Source organism: Capra hircus, chromosome 29 (assembly GCF_001704415.2).
Source record: "Capra hircus breed San Clemente chromosome 29, ASM170441v1, whole genome shotgun sequence".
NCBI classification, from domain to species: domain Eukaryota; kingdom Metazoa; phylum Chordata; class Mammalia; order Artiodactyla; family Bovidae; genus Capra; species Capra hircus.
In genome coordinates, this window is record NC_030836.1 from 48,284,930 (window position 1) to 48,312,632 (window position 27,703).

Here is a 27,703-nt window from a genome sequence, read left to right on the forward strand (position 1 = left end):
GTGGCACCCTAGGTGTGACAATGTAGGATGAGCCTTTTTACCTGAGATTCGGTCAGAGGAAAGGAAGGGACGATGGAATTTCCCCTGGAGACATTAAGATTTTACAACCACCGCCTTTACAGGCAGTTTCTGGCTGGTTTGACATTTTTTGAAATAAATTGTATCTTTGTGGAATGAATGTTTTAAATAATAACCAAAGCCAGTTTCCAGTCCTGCTCCAGCTCCCAGGATTCTGCTGAAACCTCCCTTGCAAAAGTTACATGGACTCTAGGTAATCCAAATTAAAAATAAAATAACTTTTCCAAATATTTTGGTGAAAATAGAAACTTTCCGTTTTATGAGATATTATTTTTGTCTCCCCTCTGTGCTCAAAGTAAAACAAAATATTAAGGCTTAATTCCATTTTATTCCAACTGTTTAACTTTGCCCCTGAACTTTTAGATAAACATTTACCCAATGGATGAACTGGTGGATTTGAATTTTTGAAACATAGTAAACATTTTCCTATTTGATAATCTATCTCGTTTCTATAAACTGTATCAATTTATTAGATGTTTTAGCTTCTTTGCAGGTTGAATAAAGTTTAAGGTTTGCTGGGGATTTTTTTTTTTAAGATGAGTTTATATTCTTCCCCATCTTGCTTTAAAAATGGTTATGGAGGCTGTCTCTGCTTGTGTTTAATCAAGCTTTTGAGGTGAGGCAGGAGTGAAGAGTGGCTTATTGATTAGACGTAAGATCTAATCGGGACCTCCAAGAACATCAGGAGCTCCAAGACTTGAAATAAATGTTGCCCTTGGTTCTCCCTCCCTCCCTCCCTCTCCTGTCTGTCTCTCCTCCTCTCCCTTTCCCCAGAGTGGGGCACAGATGGCAGTCACCTTGCTGGCCACTAGGTGCTGTGTAGCACACCCTGGAGTCCACCAGACTGGCAGCAGATCTGTATTCATCGGGAAACGCCACCACACCACAAAGTGGACAGACGGGATTCTGAGCGCTGTGTTTGCCAGCGGAAACAGGTTCTTCTTGAATGTCAAGGGCTATGCCTGGTTTCTTCGGGCTGGTTTTGTGTCCTGTGAACACCTGGGCATATGCTTCCCGGATGAGCAGGATATGTTTTCTTCCTGAACCACGACTGGTTTTCACAAGAGTCGCCACCGGCGACAGCCCCTGATTGATTCGGGTGGCTTATGTTGGGAGTTGGCTGCAATACCTGGAAGGTGAAAATCCCAGGTCTGAAAACGTGCCAAAATCCAGCTCAGCAGAGTATGCCACAGCCTGGCAGGAAATAGGATCAGGGACGTCAGCTCCCACTGCCTGTACCCCCAGCCACAGCAGTGGCACCCTGGGGACCTCTGCGCCTGCCACTCTGGCTTTGCAGTCCCAAGCCCTGACCCTGACCAAGTTACTTTGCATCTCTAAGCCTCAGTTTCCTCATTTGTCAAATGAGGCTAATACCCCCTGACTAGAGATTCTCCTGAAGGAAAACGAAGCAGCAGATCCAAAGCGCAATCAATGCCTGCCACTTAGTTGGTGTGGAATAAATGCTAGCTCGTTCATGCATTCTGCAGGTGGTGCTTTGGTCACTTGCTATTTTCCTGGCACTGTTATGCATACTGGGGATGGGTTTTCTAAATTTTAGTCTTGAATTATCTCACCAGACAAAGATAGTAGTAAAAGAATCGATGCTTTTGAACTGCAGTGTTGGAGAAGACTCTTGAGAGTCCCTTGAACTTGAAGGAGATCCAACCCGTTCATCCTAAAGGAAACCAGTCCTGAATAAAGCCAAAGCTGAAGCTCCAAAACTTTGGCCACCTGATGCAAAGAGCCGACTCATTAGAAGACCCTGATGCTGGGAAAGATTGAAGGCAGAAGGAGAAGGGGATGACAGAGGATGAGATGGTTGGATGGCATCACCGACTCAATGGACATGAGTTTGAGCAAGATCTGGGAAATGATGAAGGGTAGGGAGGCCTGGCGTGCTGTAGTCCATGGGGTCGCAAAGAGTCGGACACGACTGAGCGACTGAACAACAACAAGTGGTAAAAATTCCGGAAGTAACTGAATGAATGGATGAGTGAGCAATACGTCCTCTTGCTGCTGCTGCTGCTAAGTCACTTCAGTCGTGTCCGACTCTGTGTGACCCCATAGACAGCAGCCCACCAGGCTCGCCCGTCCCTGGGATTCTCCAGGCAAGAACGCTGGAGTGGGTTGCCATTTCCTTCTCCAATGCATGAAAGTGAAAAGTGAAAGGGAAGTCGCTCAGTCGTGTCTGACTCTTCACGACCCCATGGACCGCAGCCTACCAGGCTCCTCTGTGCGTGGGATTTTCCAGGCAAGAGTACTGGGGTGGGGTGCCATCGCCTTCTCCGCTATGTCCTCCTAGTTCTCTACAAAAATGCACGTAGTTTTTATTTTAAGCAACAGATACGTCCCCGGTAAAGGCCTCACACCTTTCCACTGGGTTCCTACCTGGGATGGAATTGCAGAGTTGGGGGTGAGGCGTGGTTTGTTTTGCTTTGCTTTCAGCTTATCTGGTGAGTGTGTAGGAGAATCTCCCTGCGGCATTCACTTGTGTTTCTCTGAGGACCAGTGGTGGTGATCACTACTGCACATGCATACAGGCCATTTGGAAAGCCTCTTCGGGGGAAGAGCCTATATAAGTTTTTTTTTTTTTTAATTGGGTTGTTTGTCTTTTTTGACTCCTTTGTGAGATGTGTTTGTGTACACTGGACGCAAGTCCTTGAGGTATATATGTCTTGCAAATATCTTCTCCTGCTTTGTGACTCACATTTTGACTTAATAGCATCTTTCGATCAGCAGAAGTTCTTCAGTTTAATGGAGTCCAGGGTAGTAATCCTCTCCTCTGTGGTTACTGCTCCCTGTGTCCTATTTAAGGACTGTCCTCCGTCTCAAGGTCATAAAGGTAGCCCCCTCTGCTGTCTCTAGAAGCTGTGTTCTACTCTTTCTCCTTGGTGTGAGTAAGAGGTCAGGGCTCATCTTTCTCCCTATGGCTGTTCACCCCATTTGTTGATTTCACACCATGTGTTGGAAAGAACAACCCTTCCCCCAGTGGCAGTTGTGTAGTAAATTTACAAATAACAGTAGATAAGGTTTCCTGTCAGATAGGATAAGTCTCCAACCTGAACTCAGATTTCCTCTACTATTGTTGGCCTTTTACATTTCTATAAGTTCCACTATCAGCTTGTCAATTTGTCAATCATCTTCCTCTTTCTTTCTTTCTGTCTGTCTGTCTGTCTGTCTGTCTGTCTGTCTCTCTCTCTCTCTCTCTCTCACACACACACACACACCTTCTGAGCATTTTGACATGGATCACACTGAATCTATAAATCACTTTGGGGAGAATCGACAACATATACCGTATTGAGTCTTCTAGTCCATAAACACAGAATGGATTTCCTGGTTTCCTTTGTTGAAATCATGCTAAAATCATATTTGTTCTTAGCAACTTCACTTGTTGATGCTATCTTAAAAGGCAAATGTTTTTAAGATTTTGTTGATTCCTAGAATATGGAAAAGTAATCAGCTTTTAAATGTTAATAATGTAATCAATGACCTTGCCTAATACATTTCTTAATTCTAATGGTTTATCTGTAGATACTCCTGGGTTTTCTTCATTCAGAATTATTTTGTCTGTGGACAGCACCTAGGAAGATTACCATTTGCTTATTTCTTTATTTTGTTAATTCTAAAATATTATACCAACTTTACATTTCTGAAATAAATTCAATTTGGCTATAATATATTACCCTTGTTAATGGAATCTATTTGCTAGTATTTTTGTTAACGTTTTTGCATATGTGCTTATGAGAGAGATTGTGCCTTGTAATGTCATTTTTAGGTTAAAATGAATTGAGAATTAGTCTTTCTTTATTCCTGGAGAGTTTGTGGGAGATTGATGTTATTTCTTCCTAAAATATTTAGAAAATGTCACCAGTAGAACCATATGGACCTAGAATTCTCTTTGTAAAAAGGATTTAAATCATATGTCAAATGTATTTTATAGATATAGGATATAGGGGTTGTTTGTTGGAGAAGACTCTTAAGAGTCCCTTGGACTGCAAGGAGATCCAACCAGTCCATTCTAAAGGAGATCAGTCCTGGGTGTTCTTTGGAAGGAATGATGCTGAAGCTGAAACTCCAGTACTTTGGCCACCTCGTGCGAAGAGTTAACTCAGTGGAAAAGACTCTGATGCTGGGAGGGATTGGGGGCAGGAGGGGAAGGGGACGACAGAGAATGAGATGGCTGGATGGCATCACTGACTCAATGGACATGAGTTTGAGTGAACTCCGGGAGTTGGTGATGGACAGGGAGGCCTGGCGTGCTGCGATTCATGGGTCGCAAAGAGACACGACTGAGTGACTGAACTGAACTGAACTGATCTCTTAGTAGGAAACCTTTGAGATGTTGTGTTTTTCTGGAATGTAACTTTTTCAACATATTTCTGCACTTATGGTGCTCTCGCATTATCTCTCTGTGTCTGTAGGAGCTGCAGCGATGCCTGCCTGCTCGTTCCCGATGGTAATCATGGGCTTCCTTCCCTTCATGCCCCTGAGAGGGACCTGTTCAGAAACCTGTTCAGAACCTTCTTCTGCCCCTGCCTTTCTCTGCATCTCCTCCTCCTCACCCCTCCCTGTGGGGTGAAATCTCTGCCCACCCTGCACCCACACCCACTTTTGATACCATGCTTAAACATTCAGACTCCAAAAATCCTACCCAAATGGCCCCCAGCCCACTTCCGGAGCCTGCTTGAGCCCCTCGCTGGACCACCGTGGACCATTTTCATTGGAGTATAGTTGGTTTGCAGTGTCTTTCTGTCGAATTGGTGTGTCATTTTAAGGCACCCGTTTTTATCTATAGGAAAACTTCTTACCTTGAAATCTACCTTATTTCATATGAATATAGCTATTCCAGCTTTCTCTCTGATTGTGTTTGCATGTATAATTTCTTCCATCCTTCAACTTGTGATCATTCTGAGTCTTTACACTAAAATGTGCCTTCTCTGAATTGTATAGAGTTGAAGTTTAAAAAAAAAATCTAATCTGATAACTTTGTCACTTAATTGGAGTATTTATATGTAATGTTATTATATATGTATAATATAATTGTATTTCAATCCCTACAAGACACTATTATTTTCATAGTTGGAAGATAAAGACAAGACTTTACAGTGTTGCATTAATTTCTGCTGGACAACAGCATGAATCAGTGATATATATACAAATAGCCTCTCCCTTCTCAGCCTCTCGACCCCACCCCGTCTCAGTCCTCTAGGTCATCACAGAGCATCAAGCTGAGCTCCCTGTGCTATGGAGCAGGTTCCTACCAGCTCTCTGTTTTACACATGGTAGTGTATTTCTGCTGCTGCTGCTGCTAAGTCACTTCAGTCGTGTCCGACTCCGTGCAACCCCATAGACGGCAGCCCACCAGGCTCCCCCGTTCCTGGGATTCTCCAGGCAAGAACCCTGGAGTGGGTTGCCATTTCCTTCTCCAGCATGAAAGTGAAAAGTGAAAATGAAGTTGCTCAGTCGTGTCCGACTCTTAGCAACCCCATGGACCGCAGCCTACCAGGCTCCTCTGTCCATGGGATTTTCCAGGCAAGGGTGCTGGAGTGGGGTGCCATCGCCTTCTCCGTGTGTATATGTATGTCAATGCTTTTCTTTCCATTTGTCCCACCCTCTCCTTCCCCCACGGTGACAAGACACTATTATTCATTTTAAACAATCAATTTTTATTTAGATTTGCCCTTTCCTGTGTTATTGATTCCTTTTTACTTCCATTTGGAATTATTTACCTTCTGTCTAAAAAACTCCCTTTAGTATTTATTTCCAAGCAGACCAGCAGACAATTAATTCTCCTAGTTTTCCTTCATCAGAAGACATCTTTATCCACCTCCATGCTTTTCTTTTTTTAACTTATTTCGTAAATCTTTATTCGTTGTTGTTCAGTCGCTCAGTCGTGTCCGACTCTTTGTGACCCCAGGGACTGTAGCGCACCAAGCTTCCCTGTCTTTCATTGTCTCACAGAGTTGGCTCAAACTCATGTCCACTGAGTCTGTGATGTTATCTAACCATCTCATCTCCTGGCGCCCCCTCGTCCTGTGCATTTAACCTTTCCCAGCATCAGGGTCTTTTCCAGTGAGTCGACTCTTCTCATCAGGTGGCCAAATTACTGGAGCTTCAGCTTCAGCAGCAGCCCTTCCAGTGAATGTTCAGGGTTGATTTCCTTTAGGATGGACTGGTTTGACGTCCTTGCTGTTCAAGGTACTCTCAAGTGTCTTCTCCAGCACCGCAGTTTTAAGCATCAATTCTTCAGCACTCAGCCGTCTTTATCATCTAATTCTCACATCTTTACATGACTACTGGAAAGACCATTGCTTTGACCATATGGACCTTTGATGGCAAGGTGATGTCTCTGCTTTTTAATATGCTGTCTAGGTTTGTCATAGCTTTTCTTCCACGGAGCAAGCGTCTTTTAATTTCTTGGCTGCAATCACCATCCACAGTGATTTTGGAGCCCAAGAAAATAAAATGTCACGGTTGCCACTTTTTCCCCATCTATTTGCCATGAAATAATGGGACTGGAGGCATAACCCCCAAACCAACTTGAAATCCAGTCTTTATTCATAGAAAAAAATACCTATAATAATACTTTAAGGATATTTTCTTTTCTTTGCATTCCCGTGGCATCATGAGCAAGTTTATTTTCCATTTAGATCTTCCATATATTTACAGCCCACCTTGAAAGATACTTAGGATATAAAATCCCAAGTGGGCTGTTGTTTTCTTTCCGCAATTTAAATATGCCATTCTACTGTCTTTGGCTCCCATTGTTTCTGCGGAAGTGTTAGCCATTAACCTTATTATTGATCTTTTGACCAATAAAAGCACCTCTGGCTGCTTTTAAGAACTTTTTGCCTCATCCCTTGTTCTCACCAGTCTCCCTATTATATGCAGGCACACCTCAGAGATGTTCCAGGTTTGGTTCCAGACAGCTGCAATAAAGTAAATATCACAATAAAGTGAGTCACATGAATTTTTTGGTTTCCCAATGCATTTAAAAATTGTGGTTATACTATAATATACTCTTTTAAGAGTGAAAGAGCAGTATGTCTTAAAAAACAATGTAGATATTTTGATTTACTATCAACTATCCCGGGTGGCTCAGTGGTAAAGAATCCCCCTGCCAGTGCAAGAGATGTGGGTTCAATCCCTGGGTCAGGAAGATCTCCTGGAGAAGGAAATGGCAACCCACTCCAGTATTCTTACCTGGAAAATCCCATGGATAGAGGATCCCTGGCAGGGATCACAAAAGAGTCAGACACTGCTGCTACTAAGTCGCTTCAGTCGTGTCCAACTCTGTGCGACCCCACAGACAGCAGCCCACAAGGCTCCCCGTCCCTGGGATTCTCCAGGCAAGAACACTGGAGTGGGTTGCCATTGCCTTCTCCAGTGCCTGAAAGTGAAAACTGACAGTGAAGTCACTCAGTCGAGTCTGGCTCTTAGCACTACTTAGAGACTAAGACAACCACAGTCATCCAGTTAAAATTTTTTTTAACATTTTATTTCATGGAACTAACATATACGAAGTAAAAAGCCAAAGCGTCAAAAGTTATTTTCTAAGTGCTCTCTTCTTTCCAGTATTTCCTGATTAATTTAATAAATATTTGTTTTACTCATAAGAAATACTTTAATGTTAAAAAGCGCTAACGATTATCTGAGCCTTCAACAAGTCATAATCTTTCTCCAGTAGTACCACCAAAGGTCACTGATCACAGATCACCATATCAAACGCAAGAATAATGAAAAAGCTTGAAATAGTCTAAGAATAACCGAAATGGGATACAGAGACACACAGTGAGCAAATGCTATTGGGAAAATGGGGCTGACAAACTTGCTCAGTGCAGGGTTGCCCCACACCTACAATTCGTAAAAAAAAAAAAAAAAAAAAAAAAAAAGCAGTGTCTGCAAAGTAGGATCAAGTGAAGAACCTTAAAGCAAGGTGCGCCTGCAGTTACCTGCGGTTTTCTTGGTATGCCTCCACTTGAGGTTGCTAGAGCTTCCCACACTTATAATTAAAGGTGGCCTGCTATCTGTCAGCATTGTGGGAAATTCTGGGTTGAACTCTTCTCTTCTGACTCCTTTGTTTATTTCTATTGCTTGATTTTTAATGGTTTGGCCCTGCTTCCTGGCACTTGTGGGAATGTCCCATTGACTCCTGGATATTATGTATGAACAATGAGGTGGCTCTGAATGACCTTTGCTTCTTCCAGAGAGGGTTTTAGGTTCTTCGGCTCGTTCCTATCAGTGTTGGAGGTGACTTAGGCTGGACTTCAGGATTTGGGAAGGCTGGTCTCCCTCTGGAATGTTGTAGCCTTTCGGGGTTCTCGTTTAAAACCTGGATAGTTTACCAGAAACACCCCCACCACCCCCACCCACCGACCTCCTTGGTGAGCCCTGAGCTGCAGTTTTTGCTTTCCCAGAATCAAGAAACTGCCCACATCTCTGATTGCATTTGCATCCTCTTAGCTGTCACTTTCTGCCTCCATTCTCAGCTGCTCAGCCTTGTGTGTGAACAGCTTGGGAACAGACTGAGCATAAATGTTGAGCCCGGTTCTCCGTGGCCTCCTCCTCTCTGGGATCTTAGCCCTTGAGTCCTGTCTGCCTCGGTTGTCCTCCAAGTTCTCCCAATGCCTAGAAGGTTTTCTGGTTGTTTTTTTCCAGTTTCCATAGTTGTCCTTGGCAGAAGGATGACTCTGACACAGTCACTACACTGTTGTGGCCAGAAGCAGAGTCCCCATTCTGCATCTTACCAGCTGCCTCCTACAGATCCTTTCATGCCTTTGAGGGGCGTGCACACTGCGTGGCCGTGAGAGTTGGCGTTTTAGACTGACAGCAGGGAAGGAAGCCTGCTCTTGGGCTCAAGTGGTCAGGGGAGGGTCCCTACCTCTGCTGCTTCCAAATGCGTGACCTTGAGTGGGTCACTGGATCTGTTGAGGCTTCAGTTTTCTCATCTGCAAAATGGGTCTGATGATACCTGTGCCGTGTATACCATAGACTTTGTGTGAGGATGAGCCTTAGGGAATGCAGCCAAGAGTACTTTGAGAAGACAGATATGACTTTTTCTTCTTTAAGTAAGAAGATGCAGTGGGCCCTGAATTCAGAACAGAATCAGGTTGAGAACCTTTCACTGTGTGGAGTGCCTGAGAAATATTTATAAACATCTGCCAAGGACGGGTGTGTGCTCCAGATAGCCTTCCCCAGGGACCTAAATTCCAGAAGACCCTAAAGACATTTCCCAATCTTGTGAGCAAAGGCAGAGCCCCAGGAACAAACGTACACGATCCTGAAGGGGTCAGGCTGGAGCAAGGTGGGCAGAGGGCCCGGAAGCCGCCCTCCCTCTGGGGCTCCATTCGCGTCCCCTCCACGGGCCTCCTGTGGACTCTGCACCTTCTCCATAAAGGGTTACTGGTCCCAGGGCACCACGGTCACCTGCGTGCGTGTCTGCTCCCCTGAGACCAGATGGGTCCCAAACCCAGCTGCTCCCTGAGCCCTTGGGGGCAGTTGAGAATCTCAGAACGTGAAACCTGACTTCCCTGGGGCAGTCACTGCCACAGGCCCGAGTGTGCTTGGTGCTATGTTTGTTGAGGGGGTCAGGGGGTGGTGGGGGGGAGGAAGCACCAGGAGCCTTCAAGCCACTCTAATCCCAGCAAGTTCCACCCCGCTCTGCTGTCCAGTAGCCTGGCAGCAAGAATGGGCATTTTTGCTGAGCGAGTCCTGCCTTTCTCAAAGATAAGATAACAGTTATGCTAATGCAAGTCTTGCCACACCACCTGGCATTAGTACCCTTTGCTGGGAAGCCTAGCCACCCCCAGGTGTCTCACCCACCACTTTCTTGGTGTCTCGTTACCTGCGATAATGAAAATCGGGCATTCTGTACCCTCCCACCCTCGGCTTCGGAAACCCCTTGGTTCTGGAGAAATGTGACCAGCTCATAGCACATCTTTTTTCCCCCTCCTTTAGGTGGCTCTTTGACAAATCAAAGTCAAGCCAGCACAGTAACTGTATTTAATATGGTGCGGGGGCGGGGGGGGGGGGGGGGGGTCCTGACCATAACCTCAGGGCTCTCCAATCCCTCTTCTCTGAGTTGCAGGTCTTTACGCCTCCGGGAATCTTGTGTTCTCTTTATTTCCCTTGTTCTCCTGTTTTGTTTTGTTTTGTTTTTCCACTCCCTTCCTCATTCCTCCTTCTTTACTGGAAGTCTCCACGCTTTGGAAGTGGATTGGTGCGTGCAGGTGGGGAGCACTTTCCCAGCACACAGAGGGAGGCTGTTCCCACAATGGGTACCTGGCAGATTTATCACTTGTTGAAGGAAGGAGGCTTCTGAAATGCCAGGCAGAGCCCTTCCTGCTCCCGAGATCATGCTGGGGGGTAGATCTGGGCCAGGGTAAGGGCTCGCAGCCTGAATCCACAGAGCAGAAGCAGGACCATGCTTCGGGCACCATCCATTGTCTGTCTGTTGGGAAGACCCCTACGTGGCTCCTTCGCCTCTCTCCCACCCACCTCCCGCCCCCAGGGCTGGTTCTCTGACCTCAGCCCCACAGATGAGAAGGAACACTTCTTTAAGGCCAGATGCTTATCTGAGAAACAGGTTCCTCATCCCCATCGTGAGCCCTCTGTTGGGCCTCAGCACTTTTTCTCTGTTCTTGGTCCTATTTCTGCTCTGGAGAGATTTTTCAGCGGGATGCCCTGGACTGAGATGAGCTTTAAAATTGTCCCTCGAGGTCAGACAGAGGCGGGCCCCTCCCTGTTTACGCTGGCTTCCAGAGTTGAGGCAGTGGTCAGTGAAGGACTGGGTCCAGGTCAGACCAACAGAAAATGAAGGGTTTCCTTTTTCCCTCTTCTCTCTGACTTTTCTTCCCTGTCCCTTTGCCATGCCTTGGTCCCTCCCCCATCCAGCCCCCACCCCCTTGCTCTTACAAAGGGAGCAGAAAACTTCCCTGGTGGCTCAGACGGTAAAGCGTCTGTCTACGATGTGGGAGACCCGGGTTCAGTCCCTGGGTTGGGAAGATCCCTTGGAGAAGGAAATGGCAATCCACTCCAGTACTCTTGCCTGGAAAATCCCATGGAGAGAGGAGCCTGGTAGGCTACAGTCCATGGGGTCTCGAAGAGTCGGACACGACTGAGCGACTTCACGTTCACGTTCACGTCCAAGGCAATCGTTAGAAATCCTTTTATTTGCATGGAAACAGAGTGGCTGTCAAAGTCTTCCCAAGGTCTCCCTCTCCTGAGTGGCTGTGCGTGTCCCCTTCGTGGTGAGGCCACTGTGGCTGCTCATGGCAAGTTGCCTCCCTACTCTGTGTGTGTCCCCTCGTAACGTCAGGGGGACTGGGGCCCAGCACTGCAGCCAGGGGTGCAGCGACACCGATGCGATGGACGAACCGGCGGCCCTCAGCCTTCCCCGCCGCCCTCCCTCCCCTCGAGGCTTCGCCATCTCCTCTCCCAGACCCCTGGGGCCCTCACCTGCAGACCTTCCCGCTCCCTGGAGCAGCCGTCCCCTCCTCTTCATCCCCCTGGTTCCCGGTCACCATTTAGGGCTCAGCTGAGAACCACTGGCTCTGGAGAACTTTCCAGAACCTACTGTGATCTTTCTTCCTTCCTCGGGCTTCTCCCCTGGCTTTTTGACTTCCCGGGGTGGCCGTAAAGCTCTGTGTGGGCAGATCTGTCTTCTTGCCTGTGTCTGGGGCTCACAGCTCCCTGACCGCACACAGTGGGACCTTGACGGCACTCGGTCACTCAGTCGTATTCTACTCTTTGCGACCCCATGGACTGTGGCCCACCAGGCTCCCCTGTCCATTGGATTCTCCTGGCAAGAATACTAGGATGGGTTGCCATTCCCTTCTCCAGGGGGTCTTCCCGCTGCAGGGATCGAACCCACGACTCACGCGTCTCCTGCCCTGGCAGCTCACCACCACCCGGAAGCACTGATGCCTGGAGCCCAGCCCTGCTCCCTCCCTCCCGCAGGTCAGAGATCTGATGAGGGCTCCTCCCCGGGGTCCTGCAGCTTCTGGACCAGAGGCCCCAGGACTCTCTCCCACGGCCCCTCCATCCTCCTGGCTCCTGGGGGAGAACCCATGTGTGAAGATTCCAGGCCTCCTGCAGCCAAGGCAGGTGACTCAGGGGTTGTTTGAACCAGATTAGAATTACCTGTTAGTCGCAACAGTGCTTGCTCTTCATGGCACTGGGGTCTGTGGACGCCAGCAAAGCACACATATTTACTCACTCACACTTTCTACGAATATTTTTACAACCTGCTGTGTGCGTTGGTGGGTGCTGAGAACACCTCAGAGAGTGACCATAAGGGCCCTGATTCTCTGGGATAAAGAGAAAGTCAACAAGTGCTTCCAAAGCAAAGGGGCGGGGTTGGGGGATGGGGTCACTCCTGTGAAGCCATTGGCAAGTGTCTGGCCATGGAGAGGGGATCCAGCCCTTACCTGAGGAAGAGCAGCCTCCTCTTACGGTCCCTGAAGTCCACAAGGCTATGACGGGAGAAGGAGGTGGGGCCTGCCACCTGGTTCCCCCCTTGCAAGCTGACCACAGACATCACGGCAGCCGCAGAGGTCCATCCAGCTCTGAGGCAGGGGGCTGTGTGCTGGAGTCACAGCCCACAGCCGCAAGTCACAGCCCAAGGCCCGTGTCCATTCTCAGGCTGGGGGCTGCCGAGTGGCTTCGTCTCCCCCTGGATGGCAGAGCACCCCGCTCAATACACTTTTCCTCACAAAGCAGTTGACGTGCATCTGCTCACGAGGGCCTGGACCCATCTCAGGACACCACGCGGAGTCTTTTCTCCCCCCTTGTTTTCCTTTTGAAATCATCAGGTCGGTGATTTTCCCTCGGTTCTTTTCTCATCTTAGCAAAGAATTGAAAGGACAGGCCAGGACTGTTCAGGCAGGCAAGATTTGCTAAGCAAGCAGCAAGGAGCACATGCCAAGACAGAGAGCAGACCAGCCCCCACAGGAGAGGTTCCACTCCGGCTGCTGCTGCTGCTGCTGCTGCTAAGTCGCTTCAGGCGTGTCCGACTCTGTGCGACCCCAGAGAAGGCAGCCCACCAGGCTCCCCCGTCCCTGGGATTCCCCAGGCAAGAACACTGAAGTGGGTTGCCATTTCCTTCTCCAGTGCGTGAAAGTGAAAAGTGAAAGTGAAGTCGCTCAGTCGTGTCCAACTCAGAGACCCCATGGACTGCAGCCGACCAGGCTCCTCCGGGCATGGGATTTTCCAGGCAAGAGCGCTGGAGTGGGGTGCCATTTCCTTCTCCAATGCATGAAAGTGAAAAGTGAAAGGGAAGTCGCTCAGTCTCGTCCAACTCAGGGACCCCTTGGACTGCAGCCCACCAGGCTCCTCTGCCCATGGGGTTTTCCAGGCAAGAGCACTGGAGTGGGGCGCCATTGCCGTCTCCGTCCACTCTGGCTAGGTCTCCCTTTTAATGTCCTTTGTTCCCTCCCCTAAGCATCCCCCGAACCCTGATTGGTTCTGTCCGATGCAAAATAGGGCTTGTACCCAAGACCAATCAGGGAAGAGAATGTAAATAAGTCATGTATTCAAGGCCAATCAGGCAAAGGGGTGTGTTGGACAAGCCTTCCCCTGGAGATTCTTGCTCTGGCCTGCGGTGTCCCTTTTTGTGGACTTTCCCTTTCTTGGTTTGTCTTCTGCGCAATTCTTCTAATCACAGCTTCCTCTAACCACCATCTTGGACTCCTTTTTTCTATTCTAACTGCCTAACAAAAGGAATTGGGAGCAGTGATGTCCTCCCCAACAAAGGACCAGGTGGGCGTTCTCTTCTGAAAGGGGCTGGAAGAAACCAGGAGTGACTTCTCCAGGAAGAGGAGGGGTCTGGGGCTGAGGTCGGAGGTCAGCCTCTCTGCCAAATAGGGAGGAAAGCAGGAGGGAAAAGTGGATGGCTATAAACATCTCAAGGAGCTTGCCCTGAGAATAGAATTGTGGAATAAGACATCAATTAGCTAAAAATTCCTCCTCCGAGGGGTTTCCCACGTAAGGGTGGGTGGAAGGAGTTGTCGTTGTTGCTGTTGTTCAGTCGTGTCTGACTCTTTGGGAAACCAAGGGCTGCAGCACGCCAGGCTTCCCTGTCCCTCACTAACTCCCAGAGCTTGCTCAAACTCATGTCCATTGAGTCATTGATGCCATCCAACCATCTCATCCTCTTTCGCCCCCTTCTCCTCCTGCCCTCAGTCTTTCCCAGCATCAGGGTCTTTCCCAAGCAGTCAGCTCTTCACATCAGGTGGCCAAAGTATTGGAGCTTCACCAGGGCAGGGGGCGAAAAAGAAAACATTTGGTTTTCCATAAAGCCTGATTTCAGATGTAATAATTCTCGCACTCCAAGCAGAGAAACTGGCTCTCAGACACTCTTTGGGAAGTGATGGTGTTGTAGGCCAGGGTGCAGGCACCACAGAAGGGGCGGGCCTGGGCCCTCTGAGATCTGCAGGACTGCAGATCCTGGAGGATCTGGGTTGCGGTGGGGATGAACTTCTGGGTGGACCGTGTCAGTGTGAAGAAGTGACCTCTGTGGCCTCGGCCTGAAGCAGCTTGAAGTGAGGCATCAGTTTCCAGCCGGAGGTTGAGGTCAGGCCGCAGTGGTGAGAGTCCCGGATCCTAGCAACTACACCAGTGGTCAGTGACAAGGCTCTGGCCCTTCGGCTTTGCAGAAAAGAATTCCCACAAAGATGAAAAGTAGATAAACAAGTATTTGTCAGAAGGAAAAAGAGTACCGTACTTACATAGACACACGGGGCAAGTCACAGGGAGAGTCGTGCCCTTGTGATGGTTTGAATCACTTTTATGGGGCATTGCTTCTGGGTTTCCTTTGGGGTGTCTCTGGTGCTTCAGATGGTAAAGTGTCTGCCTGCAATGCAGGAGACAGAGGTTCAATCCTGGGTTGGAAAGATCCCCTGGAGAAGGAAATGGTAATCCACTCCAGTGTTCTTGCCTGGAAAATCCCATGGACGGAGGAGCCTGGTGGGCTATAGTCCATGGGGTTGTAAAGAGTCGGACACTGAAGAGCGACCTCGCTTCACTTTCTTTGGCTTCATCTTGCTTTGCCTGGTTCTGAGTCCGTATTTGGTTTACCTCAGGAACCTCCCACATGTGCGTGAGCGTCTCTCAGCCAAGATGGATTCTGGCGAAGCGGCCTATGGGTAGTTGACATCACTTACTGAAGGGTGGTGTCCCCTCTCCTTTTGACCTCCAAGGAACTTTCTAGTTGGGAAGGTCTCCTTGACTTCAAGAATGAGAAATACGTGGTCTCTTATCTTTTATCTGGGCAGGGCCCAGCCTCCTCTTTTGATTGTCATGCAGTTGATATGTTGGAGCTTCTGTCCATGGGGAATGAACTTCGGCTGCTTTCCGGGGTGGGTGACCCGTCCACCTCCTGCCTCAGGGGCAGGTTACTCACTGTGGGACCATTTTTAATGCTTTAGGATGAGTTGGTTTCTGTGTGACCGTGTGTGTGTGCGTGCGTGCACAGAGGTTGAAGGGGCCAAGTGAATTCCTCGTGGGTTACACAGACGCTCCTCTCTCTCACTCTCTCTTCCTCCAAATATTTTACATCTTAATAGAAAATGCTTAAGGGCCCCGCACTCACTGAACGACTGGCTCAGTTGTGTTCCTTTGCCCTCGGTCCTTGCGGCTTACTTTCTGGTGTCAGTTTCAGGCACGGAAATCTGAAGTCACTGAATGAATCATGACAAAATAGCCTGGAGCTGACATTCTAGCCAAGAGAGGGGGTGGGGCAAGACAAGAACGGAGACGATGAAAGGAATTATGCAGTAGGTTGGGGGAGTGGAGCGAGGTGAAATCTGCAGGGAGAAACGGAAACGGATGGATGGGGTGGGCACCCAGAGGACGAGTGCAGGCATGGGCAAGCGGGTGAGGGAGGGGGTGAGTGAATGAATGAGCGCGTCTGTGAATGAATGAGTGATTTGGAGGAATGAATGAGTGCACGCATGATGCATGATTGGATGAGTGGTCGGATGAATACATGAGTGAGCGAATGAATGACCCCTCCTCCCTTCAGCCCAGGCGGCGCTATCAGAAGAGCCAGGGGCCAGGAGCCCAAGCATCGAGTAGTCCTCTGGGCAGCAGGAGAAGACACCCCACCCCATGCTCCGGGCCAGCATCTCAGTCAACATCCGCTCCCATGCTCGGGTAGGGGACACAGGCAGCTCACACGTGGCTGAACTGGTGCTTAGCTTGAGGACCACGGAGGATGCCCTCCAGTGGGTCAGATGATGCTTCTCAGGTCTTTCCTCCTCCACTAAAAAGCCTGTGTGGCCAGCCGTGTAATCAGATAGGTTTGTAGTTAAAGACTAAACTGTCAAAATATTTTAGGAATATGTCTCCAATTGGCCCTTAGCAAAGGTGGTTTAGTTCTAAAGTGGCCATTTTTCCTCAAACAATCAAAAGCGTCTGATATAACCCTACAGGCTGTATGGTATGTCAGAGTTTTTCATAATAGCCGCCCTTTTCCTGGTGATAAAACTAATTTGTGTTCATTGCAGAAATCTTAGAAAACACGGAAAACATAAAGCAGAAATAACAGCCATCCAACTGCATGATAAGGAAAGGCTTCGTAGCTGGGCTGTTCAAGCCCTTGAAACAGGGCTTGTCTGAACTGGGATATGCTGCGTACGCATAAAACACACGTTAGATTTTGAATTCTTATGGGGCAAAAAGAATGTCAACTAGCTCTTCAACAGTTTTTATACAGATCACATGTCGAAAAGATAACATTTTATGGAACAAACTACATACAGTATTTTATCAGTTTCCCCTGATGATTTTTATTCTTGTAATTCAGCAGAGGTTGAGATGATTAGAGAGCATCACCGACTCAATGGACATGAATTTGGGCAAACTCTGGGAGATAATGAAGGACAGGGAAGCCTGGCGTGCTGCAGTCCATGCGGTCGCAAAGGGTCGGACATGGCGTAGCAACTGAAATATTGCATAGCGATTTCAGCATTGCAAACTGCCAGTGGTTCACGTCACATTCCTACTGGACAGTGCTGTTGCATAAGTCTCGAAAATCTACTCCTTTAGTGCACCAGAAAGTTACATCAGGAGGATGAGTTCCAGGGTGCCAAACCCAGAGGAAGTTCGAAGTTCTGATCACCAGCACTGGGACAGGAAGAGCTGGTGCCCTTGCTCATCTGCTCCTTCACACCTCCCCCCAAAATTGGGTCTTTGCTTTGGGCTAGGTGTCCAGCCGGGCAAGCCCCAGAACACAGTACGCAGTGAGTTTGTCCCCAAGAGAAGCTTGCAGCCCAGCAGCTCAGCTGCAGGATGGAGGCTCCGAACCTAGCGGAGGATGGAGGTTCTGGATCTAGCAGAGGCCGTGACACAAAACAGAAGCTCTGCCCTGAACCCTCACAAATGAAGGCACAACCACAGGAACAGCGAGCTTTCCTGGGAAAGGTCGTGGCCCCACAAAAGCCCAGATCTTTTGTTCTGACTCTGAATCTCACAGGAAAGCCCCAGGATCTTCCCATAACTACAGCTAAGCCTAGTCTTCCGTCCAAGGATTTCTGGTTTTGCTTGATCTTTGAGGAAGCCATGTGAGGTCACACAGGGTAGTCCAAGAGGATCCACTCTAGAAGGAGACTCAGGTGGCCAACCCAGGCTATGACATAAAGGTCTTTAGGGAAATAGAGGGTTGTGTGTGGCCGCTGAATGCAGGAGGCAATAATGCATGTGTGATGCGCTCGGACACATGCACGCGTGCCTGTGGAAGAGGCAGGAGGCTGGGCTGTGTGGGTGAGAGCAACTCCTCGGTTCACACACTCCAAGGGCACTGGCTGAGCAACATCCCGGCTCTGCAAACGGGGGATTAGTGCCATCTTCTGCCCAGAGCACCTCGTTCTCATCTCTTAGGGGTTCCACGATCCTGAAAGCTCGCCTGGTGTGGTGTGAGCCCAGATGAGGGCTACCTGTGCGTGGCACTTGGAAATCTTTTGTTCTCTTGGGGAGCGGTGATGAAAGGAAATGGCTGCTTCTTAGAGCAGGGCAGGCTGAAGCTATTCATTCTTTCAAGCCCCAAGAAGGAACATTAGGCCTTTGGATGGGGCTTTCATTTTAAGAAGCAGGCAATCAGCATACTGTGAGCAGTCTCCACACTCTGCTGGGCAGGGTAGTCCAGGGCTGGCCTAGTCGCATCCTGCATTCTATCCCTGGTGGGTGGGATTTCTGGTGCCCAAGCTTCATCATCATGGGGATTTGGGTCATGATACCTGTAGGATCGCTAGTGTGAAGGGAACTGTTGGAAACTCAGTCTGGACTTCACCTCAAATCCCCAAAGAAAGGACCCCAGGCGGGGTCGGGGGTGAGGAGGGGATACATCTGTGTGAATCCACTTGCAGCTGGTTGTAATCACTGTAAGAATGTGAGTTAATGTTTGCAGAGAGCTTAGCACACCGCTGGCTTGTAGTAAGTGCTGCCCCACTGCTTGTTAAATAAATAAACAAATAGGGAAATCTATATTGTGCCAAAGACAGGAGGGGTGGTGAAGAGTGCAGAAATAAAGCAGAGGCATGAGGAGGGTGGAGTAGAAATGGGCTGGAGTGCCTGGAAGGAGGTAGCAGAACAGAGATGAGTAATGCCAGTCAAGCCAGAAGGGCTTCCAGGAGGAGGTGAGGGGCTGGGTTCTACCTTTCCCTGGGCGTGTTTTTAGAGTTCCTAGGAATTCTCAAAAGGCAGGCCTTGGGTTAACAGAACACTTAAAACGTCTGAAAACCTGCTGATGGAAACAACATTCATGGATTCTGTTGTGGGGGGAAATCCCCCAGACAGAACTTCATGCTTCGGCCACAGTCCAGAGCCCTGAGCTGGCAGCCTTCATGCCTGCGGAGTGTCCCCATCCAGCTGCAGCTCGCCAGCTTCTGCTCAGGGTTCTGACATCATTCGAAGGAAGGAAATGACAGGGGTCCAGTCTCCCGCCCACCGTATCTCAGTTATAAATGCCCCAGGCATGTCTCCCCTGGGGATAATTACATCCCAGTCAGTTTTAGCCGGTTAGGTCATATACCTGTAGGGCATTCATTTCTTTCTACAGGGATTGCCCACCGGATATTCCAAGGCGAGGGGGGCAGGGGGCCCAGCTAGCGGAGGATGGGGGGGCCCTGAGCTCACAATAGCCCTGAGTCATGAGCTTCTCACTTCTTCCATGCTCCTCTCCCCACCCGGGAAGCCCATGACTCAGCAGCATTTATTTAGCACCACTGAGCACAGAGATCCATCCTGGGAAGAAGGCTCCCAGAGCAGGCGTGGCCAGAACTGAGGGGCAGAGCAGACTGGCCTGCCCTGGATCCTGACAGCCCCTCCACCAAATGAGAGCAGCTCTGGGGGGCGGGTAGGCATCTGTGTATTTTATTAAAAGCAACCCCAAACTCCCACCTCGTGGGCCTCTAATAAAAAGCCAAGCACCTCGCTAGGCTTCCATCCTCATCAGAGAAACAGGTGGGAAGATCAACTTCCTGGGTCTCCCTTTGAAGCCTGGGAGCAGGGTTCTCAACAGGGAGTGGTTTTGCCCCCAGCGGACACCTGACACTGTCTGGAGATGTGCTTGGCTGTCACCCTGGGGAGGGAGGGGTGGAGGGAGTCAGGGAGGCTGCTGAGCATCCTGCAGGGCACAGGACCACCCCCAGGCAAATTACGGTCCAGCCCCAGCTGTGCTTAGAGCCAAGAGGAGAAACCCCATCCCCACCCACCCAATCCCGGCAGAGCGCTGTATCACAGAGACCCTGGCGGGAATGACCCCTGCCTCGGGCTCACCAGGCCCTCTTCTGCTTGCTCTGCAAAGTTTGATTTGCTCGCCCAGTGAGGCTCAGACATGTGCACTAGGCAGGCAGACGGCAAGACGTTCTTGATCACACCCGACATCCAGGAGATGAAACTGATGTTCCAAAGCGGAAAGGGGCCCCGCTAGAGCTTCTTCCAGAGAAGACACTCAGCTGGCCGCACGCTAAGCCTCCTCTCCTGTGCCCCTTGTCACTTTGTGCCTGCACTCCCAGGGACTATTAGAAATGCCAGCAAAGCCAAAAGTGCCCAGTGGTGGGTGACGTCACAGGGACAGGAAAGGGCAACACGGCGGCGGAGCACAGCGAGCCGGGAGGTCCAGAACTTCCCATAATAAAAGTTAATGAGGCCGGGTTTCAGTAATTCATGAGCGAGAATTAACCCTACTGCTGAAACCAGTCCCCGTGGATTTTTAACCGTGAGAATCAGTGAGTCAAAAAGAAGAAAACGCAAACTTGATGCAACAGTTTATCTAGAAAATCTGTTCATAAGCGATTAGCGACTCAGAGGAGAGACAGAACCCAAGTGACGGCCGTGAGACAGTGGAAGGCAGCGAACCCAGAAGGGGAAACCGTCACCAGAACACAAGGCACCCTTTAAAGTCCTTCCGGGCTTCCCAGGGGGGCGCTAGTGGTAAAGAACCTGCCTGCGAGTGCAGGAGACATAAGAGATGCGGGTTCGATCCCTGGGTCGGGAAGATCCCCTGGAGGAGGGCATGGCAACCCACTCCAGCATTCTTGCCTGGAGAATCCCATGGACAGAGGGGCCTGGCGGGACACAGTCCATGTTGTCGCAAAGAGTCGGACGCGGCTGGAGCGACCTAGCATGCACACGTGCGAAGTCCTACTACTTTGAAGGTATCTCTCTAGAAGAATCCCATCCCCCTCTTCCTGATTTGAGGGGAATGTTGTTTTTACTTCTCGTTGGTCCCTAGGATCCCCAGATCCAAGAACCACGACCCCACCCCCACCCCGGTCCAGGCCATAAGCAGCCCGGAGTCAGAGTTGGTCCCAGCTGACACATCCTCGTACCTGCTCTGGGCACTTCCCCTGCCCTTGATGAAGCACCTCTACACCATCCTCCCGGGAAGACTAGGAGAGGGGGCAGGAAGAAACGGATGAGGGAGGGGAGCAGAACAGGGACATCTACTGATGTGCAGAGGAGAAAGGGATGCTCTCCAGGCAAGCAGATAGCTTGAGCACACGAAGGCATGAACCCCAGAAACAAGAGGAGAAACACAGGCTTTGAGGCAACCGCCGCAGGGAGCACTGTCCTGGGAGGACACAGGGAGCTGCCCAGCCTAAGACACGGTCCCTACTCTGCAGCCCCCAGGTCTCAGGCATAAAGCCCCAGAGCCTGTCCAGGGTCAGCGGTCAAGCGTCACCTCCCAAACCTTTGGAAATGTCAATGTCCCCAGAGTTGAGGAATTACCTTTTCACTCTTTCTTCAAACACTATATATCATAGACTTCAGCAAGACTCTTTGCCACTTGAAAATAAATTAAGAAAGATGGTACATTAGGGTTACACAATCTTGGTGTTTTACCAACAAGGATGAATGAAGTTACATAATCCTCTGTGTGTGTGTGTGTGATTAGTCTTCCCAACCTCCAAAACTTGGACTTTAAGGGGCAAGATCTCCCAGGTGTGGCAGAGACCATGGAAAACTGTTTCTAGTGGGACCTTGGGCAGCCTAGCGCACTTCTCAAACCAACTCTAGCTGTCCAAGGTGTAGCAGACAGAGTCCTTTAGGGCCACTCAGCTCCTGTTGGCAAGGCCAGCCAAAGGATGGAGTAACCTTCTTGCTTTTCTCCAAGTTCAAGAAGTTGACAGACTTGAGCCTGATGGGGGAGGGGAGAAGGTCATAGCAATGACAAGATGACTGGAGTAGTGATCTTGACCATGGCTGCCACTGCCCAGCGCCCCCCAGCCCAGCACTGAGCTCGCACACGCTAGACGTTCACGGGAGAAGATGGAGGCTCTGTGAGGGTTAAGGAGACTGTCCCAAGGTCACGGGGCTGGACAGTGTCAGAGCGGGAACAGACCCCACCCCATCTCCCCCACCCCATCCTGTCTGATCCCAGAATCCATTCTTGAAGCCAAAACAGGCTGCTGCCACCAGAACCTTACAAGGCAGCTTGTCATCAGTTCTGTAGACCCCAAATGTCCCTCAGTGGCCGTGCAGTTATTGAGCATCAAATGGTTGTATGAAAAATGATACTAGTGACAGTGCTAGTCGCTCAGTGGTGGCCAACTCTGACACCGTGGACTGTGCCACAGTAGCAGCTGTAGGAACCCACTGCAAAACGAAGTGGAGGAAAGAAAGTGCTGTCGTCAAGGTATAGACACGTTCTTGGGCCCGCGTGATTAAGGGAGGGGCAGTCCAGGGTGGCTTTCTGGAGGAAGTGGCATTCGGTACATTCCTAGAGGAACAAACGGGAAATGGAGAGGCAGAAAAAAAGGAGACGCCATCCCCACTGGGCATGGTTGCTAGTGTGAACCCCAAAGGCTAAACCGGAGCATGGCTGCCTCTGGGGACCTTCATCCTCCTCCTGCAGGGACAGAGGATTAAAAATGAACACCTACCAGGGGCTGGGCCCCTGCTAGCCCAGGGAGGAGAGATATCAAAGCCACCTTCCCCATCCCTCAGGGGGGTAGCAGAGACCACACAAGGAGGGCGGGCAGCTCTGCAGGGGCCCACCCCACCCCCACTTCTTTGGCCTCTGAAGCCCCCAGTCCCCTCTGTGATGGGAGGACCAGGCTGTGGGTTCAATGAGGTGAACTGTGTTCCAGACTCTGGTCATGCTTGGGCATAAGAGTATTAAACATTCAGCAAGTGGGGGCTAAGGGGAGGAGCTGTACAGGGCGGGCACGCAGCAAGCAGGGGAGGCTCCCTGGAGGAGGTGAGAGCTGAGTGGCCACCAGGAGTCAGCCAGGGGTGGAGCGGGAAGAGGCAGGGAGAGCATTCGTGACTCCAACCTCAGAAGCGTCCCTCTAGGCTGCAAGGTGACCCGCAGCAGGACTACCACGATCTGAGCCTTTTCTTGAAGGTGGGGGCTGGTGGACGTTCCCTCCCTGCTGTGACACCCTGGCCTCTCTCAAAAGCAGCTCGAGGGGCACTTTCCTCGGATAAAAATAAAACTTGGTGGGGCTCCGCAGGAATGGAATACTTTCTTCCTGTGTTTAAATTTCTACGGAAAATCTGACCCGCGTGGCCGCCGCCCGGGCATAAGCGAGCGCACAGCGCTGGTATCTTTCTTGAAGGCGAAGGAAGCTGGCGGGGCGTCCAGGCCCGAGCCGGCGCGGGACCCGCAGGGTGGGCGCTCCTGCACCGCGGCGCGCGGGGCCGGGGCCGGGCCGGGGCCGGGCGACGCGGGCGGCGGGCGGAGCGGGAGGCCCGGCCCCCTGAGAGCCAGCGCACCCGAACGCCGCCTGTCCGCTTGCAGAGGCCGCCGGGGCCGTGGATGGGGAGGGCGCGCCGCCCGGCGGTCCCGGCGCACAGGCGGCCGCGATGAGGGTCAACGAGAAGTACTCGACGCTCCCGGCCGAGGACCGCAGCGTCCACATCATCAACATCTGCGCCATCGAGGATATCGGCTACCTGCCGTCCGAGGGCACGGTGAGTGAGGGCGGCCGCCAGCCGCGATCGCCAGGGAGGGCCGCGCACCTGTGACGCGCCCGGGGCAGGCGGGACTGGAGGCGCCGGGTCCGCGGGGCTCTAGGCGCTTGGGGGGCGCCCAGCGGCGCACGTGGGCCCCGCCGCAGGCACCCGGCCCGCCCCGACCCCGGCCGCGAGTCCCCGCTCGCAGCCGCTTCGCCCCCAGCTCGAGCGTGAGCCCGCTAGGGCCCCGGGAGGGACGCTTCCTTCCCGCTGGTGCCGATTTGGGGCAACGGGTGGGGGTGGGGAAGCCGCCTCGCCCGGGGAGGGCGGCAGCCTCCAGGCGCCACCGCGCCGTCCGCCTCGGGCCACAGCCTCGCGCCTCCGTGCGGGGTGCCCGGCCTGGGAGCTCCACACGCCCCGGGCAGCAGGCGCCAGGGCCGGTCGGTCTTTCCACGTTGGCCCGGCTCCCCAAACCCCGCGTTTGCGCCTGGCCTGGATGATAGCCAGGCCGCGTGGGCCAGCACCTACCCTACCCGACCAGGTGACCACGAGACCCTAGCGGGTCTCCTCTGATCCCAGGTCAGAATTCGCCCGTGAGGGTTTTGGCTTAAAGTTGGAACAAAGTTTGCCAGATGAGGGAAGGGCTGAGACCAGTGCCTCAGCCAGGGAGCCCCGCTGACTCTGCTGGCTCTGGGGCCAGAAAATAGACTCCCCTGTCTCCCCTCTCCCCCCAAGCACCGCCCGGGCCCCTCCCCAGGAGATGCGGAAGCCCCAGCTGCCCTGTTCTGCTCTGACCAAGCCCAGGGTTATCCCTGCCTGCCTCTGTAGCCTCTGCCGGAGTCGGTGGGGGCGTCCAGGGAGGTGCCGGTGGCGTGTGTGCCAGGAAAGGCAGAGACCCCCAGCCTCAGATCACAGCCGGGCTCCCATGGGCTGTGGGGCGTCTTTCACAGCTGGGCCTGCCCCAAAATGCTGAGAGTGTTAGGGACCGCTGGTGGCCTTGAAAGCTTAGGGGTTAGCGCTTCAGCCCACACTGTGTGTGTCTGCTCTGTGCCGGGCCCTGTGGGATCCTGGGCACCCCCAGAGGGGACGAGACAGGGGACCCTGCCCAGCTGGGGCTCAAGGAGCAGTAGTGGAGGTTACCCAGGACAGTGACAAGGGACACTTCCAGGGCGGTGGGCTAGTCTCTGTGTGTTAACTCATTTTGCTCTCTCAGTAGCTATGGAGGTAGGTGTTGTTCCTGCAGATGAAAAGTGGGGGCCGGAGGGGGGCAGATGACTGTCTGGTGTCACTCACCAGCTGGGAGGTGAGCTCGGAAGAGCCAAGACACAGAGGCGGGTTTCCACGGACAGCCTGCTGGAGGGACGGACATTCTGGAGGAGAGGGGGCCGGTTATATCCATAATTGGGCGGGGTGGGGCCTTCAGCACAAAGAAATGGCGTATATGAAGACTCACAGGTGGGAAGGAGGGGTGCACGGGTTAGGAGGCATGAGATAGGGGTGGCAGCCAAGATAATGAAGAGAAACAGACATTCCAGAGGTTGACCAGATTCAACTTGAGAGAGACAGGTTGTGAAGTGAAAAATGGAGCTCTTAACAGATGGCTCCTGGGCTCTGGAGCTTTACTACAGGGACCCATGGCCCACCCCCATCTAGAACTCCCCTCTCCACTCCCCCCAAACCACAAAGTCTGCAGAGAGGCCACTCGGCCCTTCCTTCAAGGTCTCTACCATCAAGAAACAAGTAGATAAGCCCAGAGGAGACTGGTGAGTCTTCTTTGCACACAGCTCTTACTATGGGGAGGTTCCAGGTATGATGGGCTTGAAGGGCTGTGAATCGGGGCACATGGCCACAGGAAGGCGGGCTTAGCAGTGTCCCACCGGAGAGAGAGGGCCTCAGGGAGGCTGGACACAGCGGCTCCAGGAGCCGGGGGCCTGTCCGTGCTGCTGGGCAGGCCCTGTGCCAGAGAGAGCCTCCCAGGGCATCCCCAAGACTGCTCATGCCAATGATTGTTGTTCATTCACTACCCTGAGTCACCCAGCGAAGGCAGCTCCATGCAGATGAAGCCCAGAGGGTGTGGACTGCCTTTCAGAAAGTCCCCATCCGGTTCCCAGACTTGCATCCCACACTGGGGTTGTCAACATCATTTACATGGGCCATCAGAATAAACCCTGCCCCAGCCTCCTTGTCTGTGCCTTTCCTCATTCTCATTCCCAAGTTCAAGGGTGAAGGTCATTTCCTTGTTCCTATAGAAAGAGGTATAAGAGATAACTCAAAAGTTAGAGCCCAGATTGGTGGGTGCAACTCATTTCATGAAGTTTTCTTTGTGTTAATCTTTGAGTATTTCGACTTTCTTCCTTCACACTGTGGGCTGTCAGTGGCCTTGAATCTATGTCTCAGCAAGCCCAGACACCCCGGAGACCGGCTGGCATTTGCCTGCTTGCGAGATAAGAGTGCGTCCTCTTTATCTGCTGTTGGAGACAATCTGTTTATGGATCACGGAATTAGCCCATTAATCATAAGTTAATATGCAATGCGAGTAATTTAATTTAAAATTTTTTCGAGTAAAAGTGTTTCAGAGTGATGTTCAGATTGGAGTTGAAATTCAGAGAGTCCCAAGATGGAAAGACATTTTGCAGGTCACTGATTTCATTGTCCCCATTTTTGGAAAAAATGAATATAGCAGGTTCTCTTAGAATGATCCTTGAGACATGCCCTGACTTGGTCTATCGCACACAAATGAGTGAATTCAGTTCCTGGAGCTCCAACTCCAGGTAAGAAGCCAAATGAAAGAATGCGCTGGGTTCTGGGTATAGAGAACAGGCGTGTGGTTGTCAAGGGGGAGGGGAAGGATGGAGTGGGAGACTGGGGTTAGCAGACGCAGGCTTTTAACAGCAAGGCCCTACTGTGGAGCACAGGAAACTATGCCCATATCCTGCGACAAACCCTAATGGAAAATAGTATTTTGCAAAAAGACTGTATCTATGCATAACTGAATCACTTTGCTGTACAGCAGAAATTAACACAGCCTTGTAGATCGGCTATACTGCAATAAAAAAATAAGTATAAAGAAAGAATACACGGGCCCCAGTGCAGCAACCAAGGTGTGGATTCAGGGCTCCACTCTCCTCCTCTGTCCTTTTCTGAGAGTTTGGAGAGGCAGGTAGACTGCCCTCTCCCTGTCCCTGGTGCTTGGGTCAGGGCACACTTACTGTGAAGGGGAACTTTGGCCCCTGGCCTCTTCTCCTGTCCCCTCAAGGAGCCATCTTTCTACCTTCCTTGGACTTCCCTGGTGACTCAGAGGGTAAAGAATCTGCCTGCAATGCAAGAGACCCAGGTTCGATCCCTGGGTCAGGAAGATCCCCTGGAGAAGGGAATGGCCACCCACTCCTGTATTCTTGCCTGGAGAATCCCCACGGACAGAGGAGCCTGGCTGGCTACAGTCCAGGGGTCCCAAAGAGTCAGACATGACTGAGCAACTAACACTTTCACTTTTCTTTCTGGGGCAGCTCAGGGGTTCATCTTCAAAATCCATTCAGTTCTCCCATTACACTCAGTCCTCACAAGCATCCCACGACCTCAGTCGAGGAGATGTTTTTTGTCCCCATTTTGCAGATGGAAAAACTGAGTCTTAGAGCTCGGGAGTGGGGGTGTAGTGTCTAAACTCTGGTCTGACTGGGTCTCAGCTTCCATATGCTTGATCTGGTGGCCCCTACCAGTAGCAATGTGCAAAACCCATGTCTGTGTCATTCATTCACACACGCATACATTCATTCCAGAACCGTGCAGTTAGTGCCGAGCATTTAAAAAGACAGGGAGGAGGGGATGAGGCGTCCTGACTCCCGTGGGGGTCGGTGAGGGAGGAGACTGGGGAGGATGGTGCAGGCAGGAGACAGGATGAGCACTCCCGCCCTCGGACACTGCACACAGCCTCTGGGTCAGCTCAGAGGATCTGAGTTGCCTGTTTGGAAAATAAGGAGGAACCCCTTGTAGAGATGCTGGGAGTCTGGTGTGCCCAGGATGCTGGCAGCAGGCCGTGTGCCCTTCAGCACTGCCTGCCTGGAGCCTGCGTGTCCACCTGGCTCTGACCGCCTCCCACGCACTCACCCTGCCCGCCGGCAGCAGCTTCATTCCTGAGCACTGGCCAGTGTCTTCAACCTTCCCTGGGCGGCCTTCTGGCTTTTCTGCCCACCCCCTTTGCAAGGAGAGGAACCCCTTCTCTGCCAGC

The 27,703-nt window shown here is 51.3% G+C and overlaps 1 protein-coding gene across 1 annotated transcript in view; it reads left to right on the top strand.

The window, feature by feature from the left end:
- ANO1 (anoctamin 1) overlaps positions 1-27,703 on the top strand; it is a 176,162-nt gene that overhangs the window by 51,533 nt on the left and 96,926 nt on the right. The window contains exon 2 of the mRNA XM_018043147.1: positions 23,324-23,496. Within this exon, the coding sequence (XP_017898636.1) occupies positions 23,324-23,496 (173 nt within the window). The remainder of the gene's footprint in view (positions 1-23,323; positions 23,497-27,703) is intronic.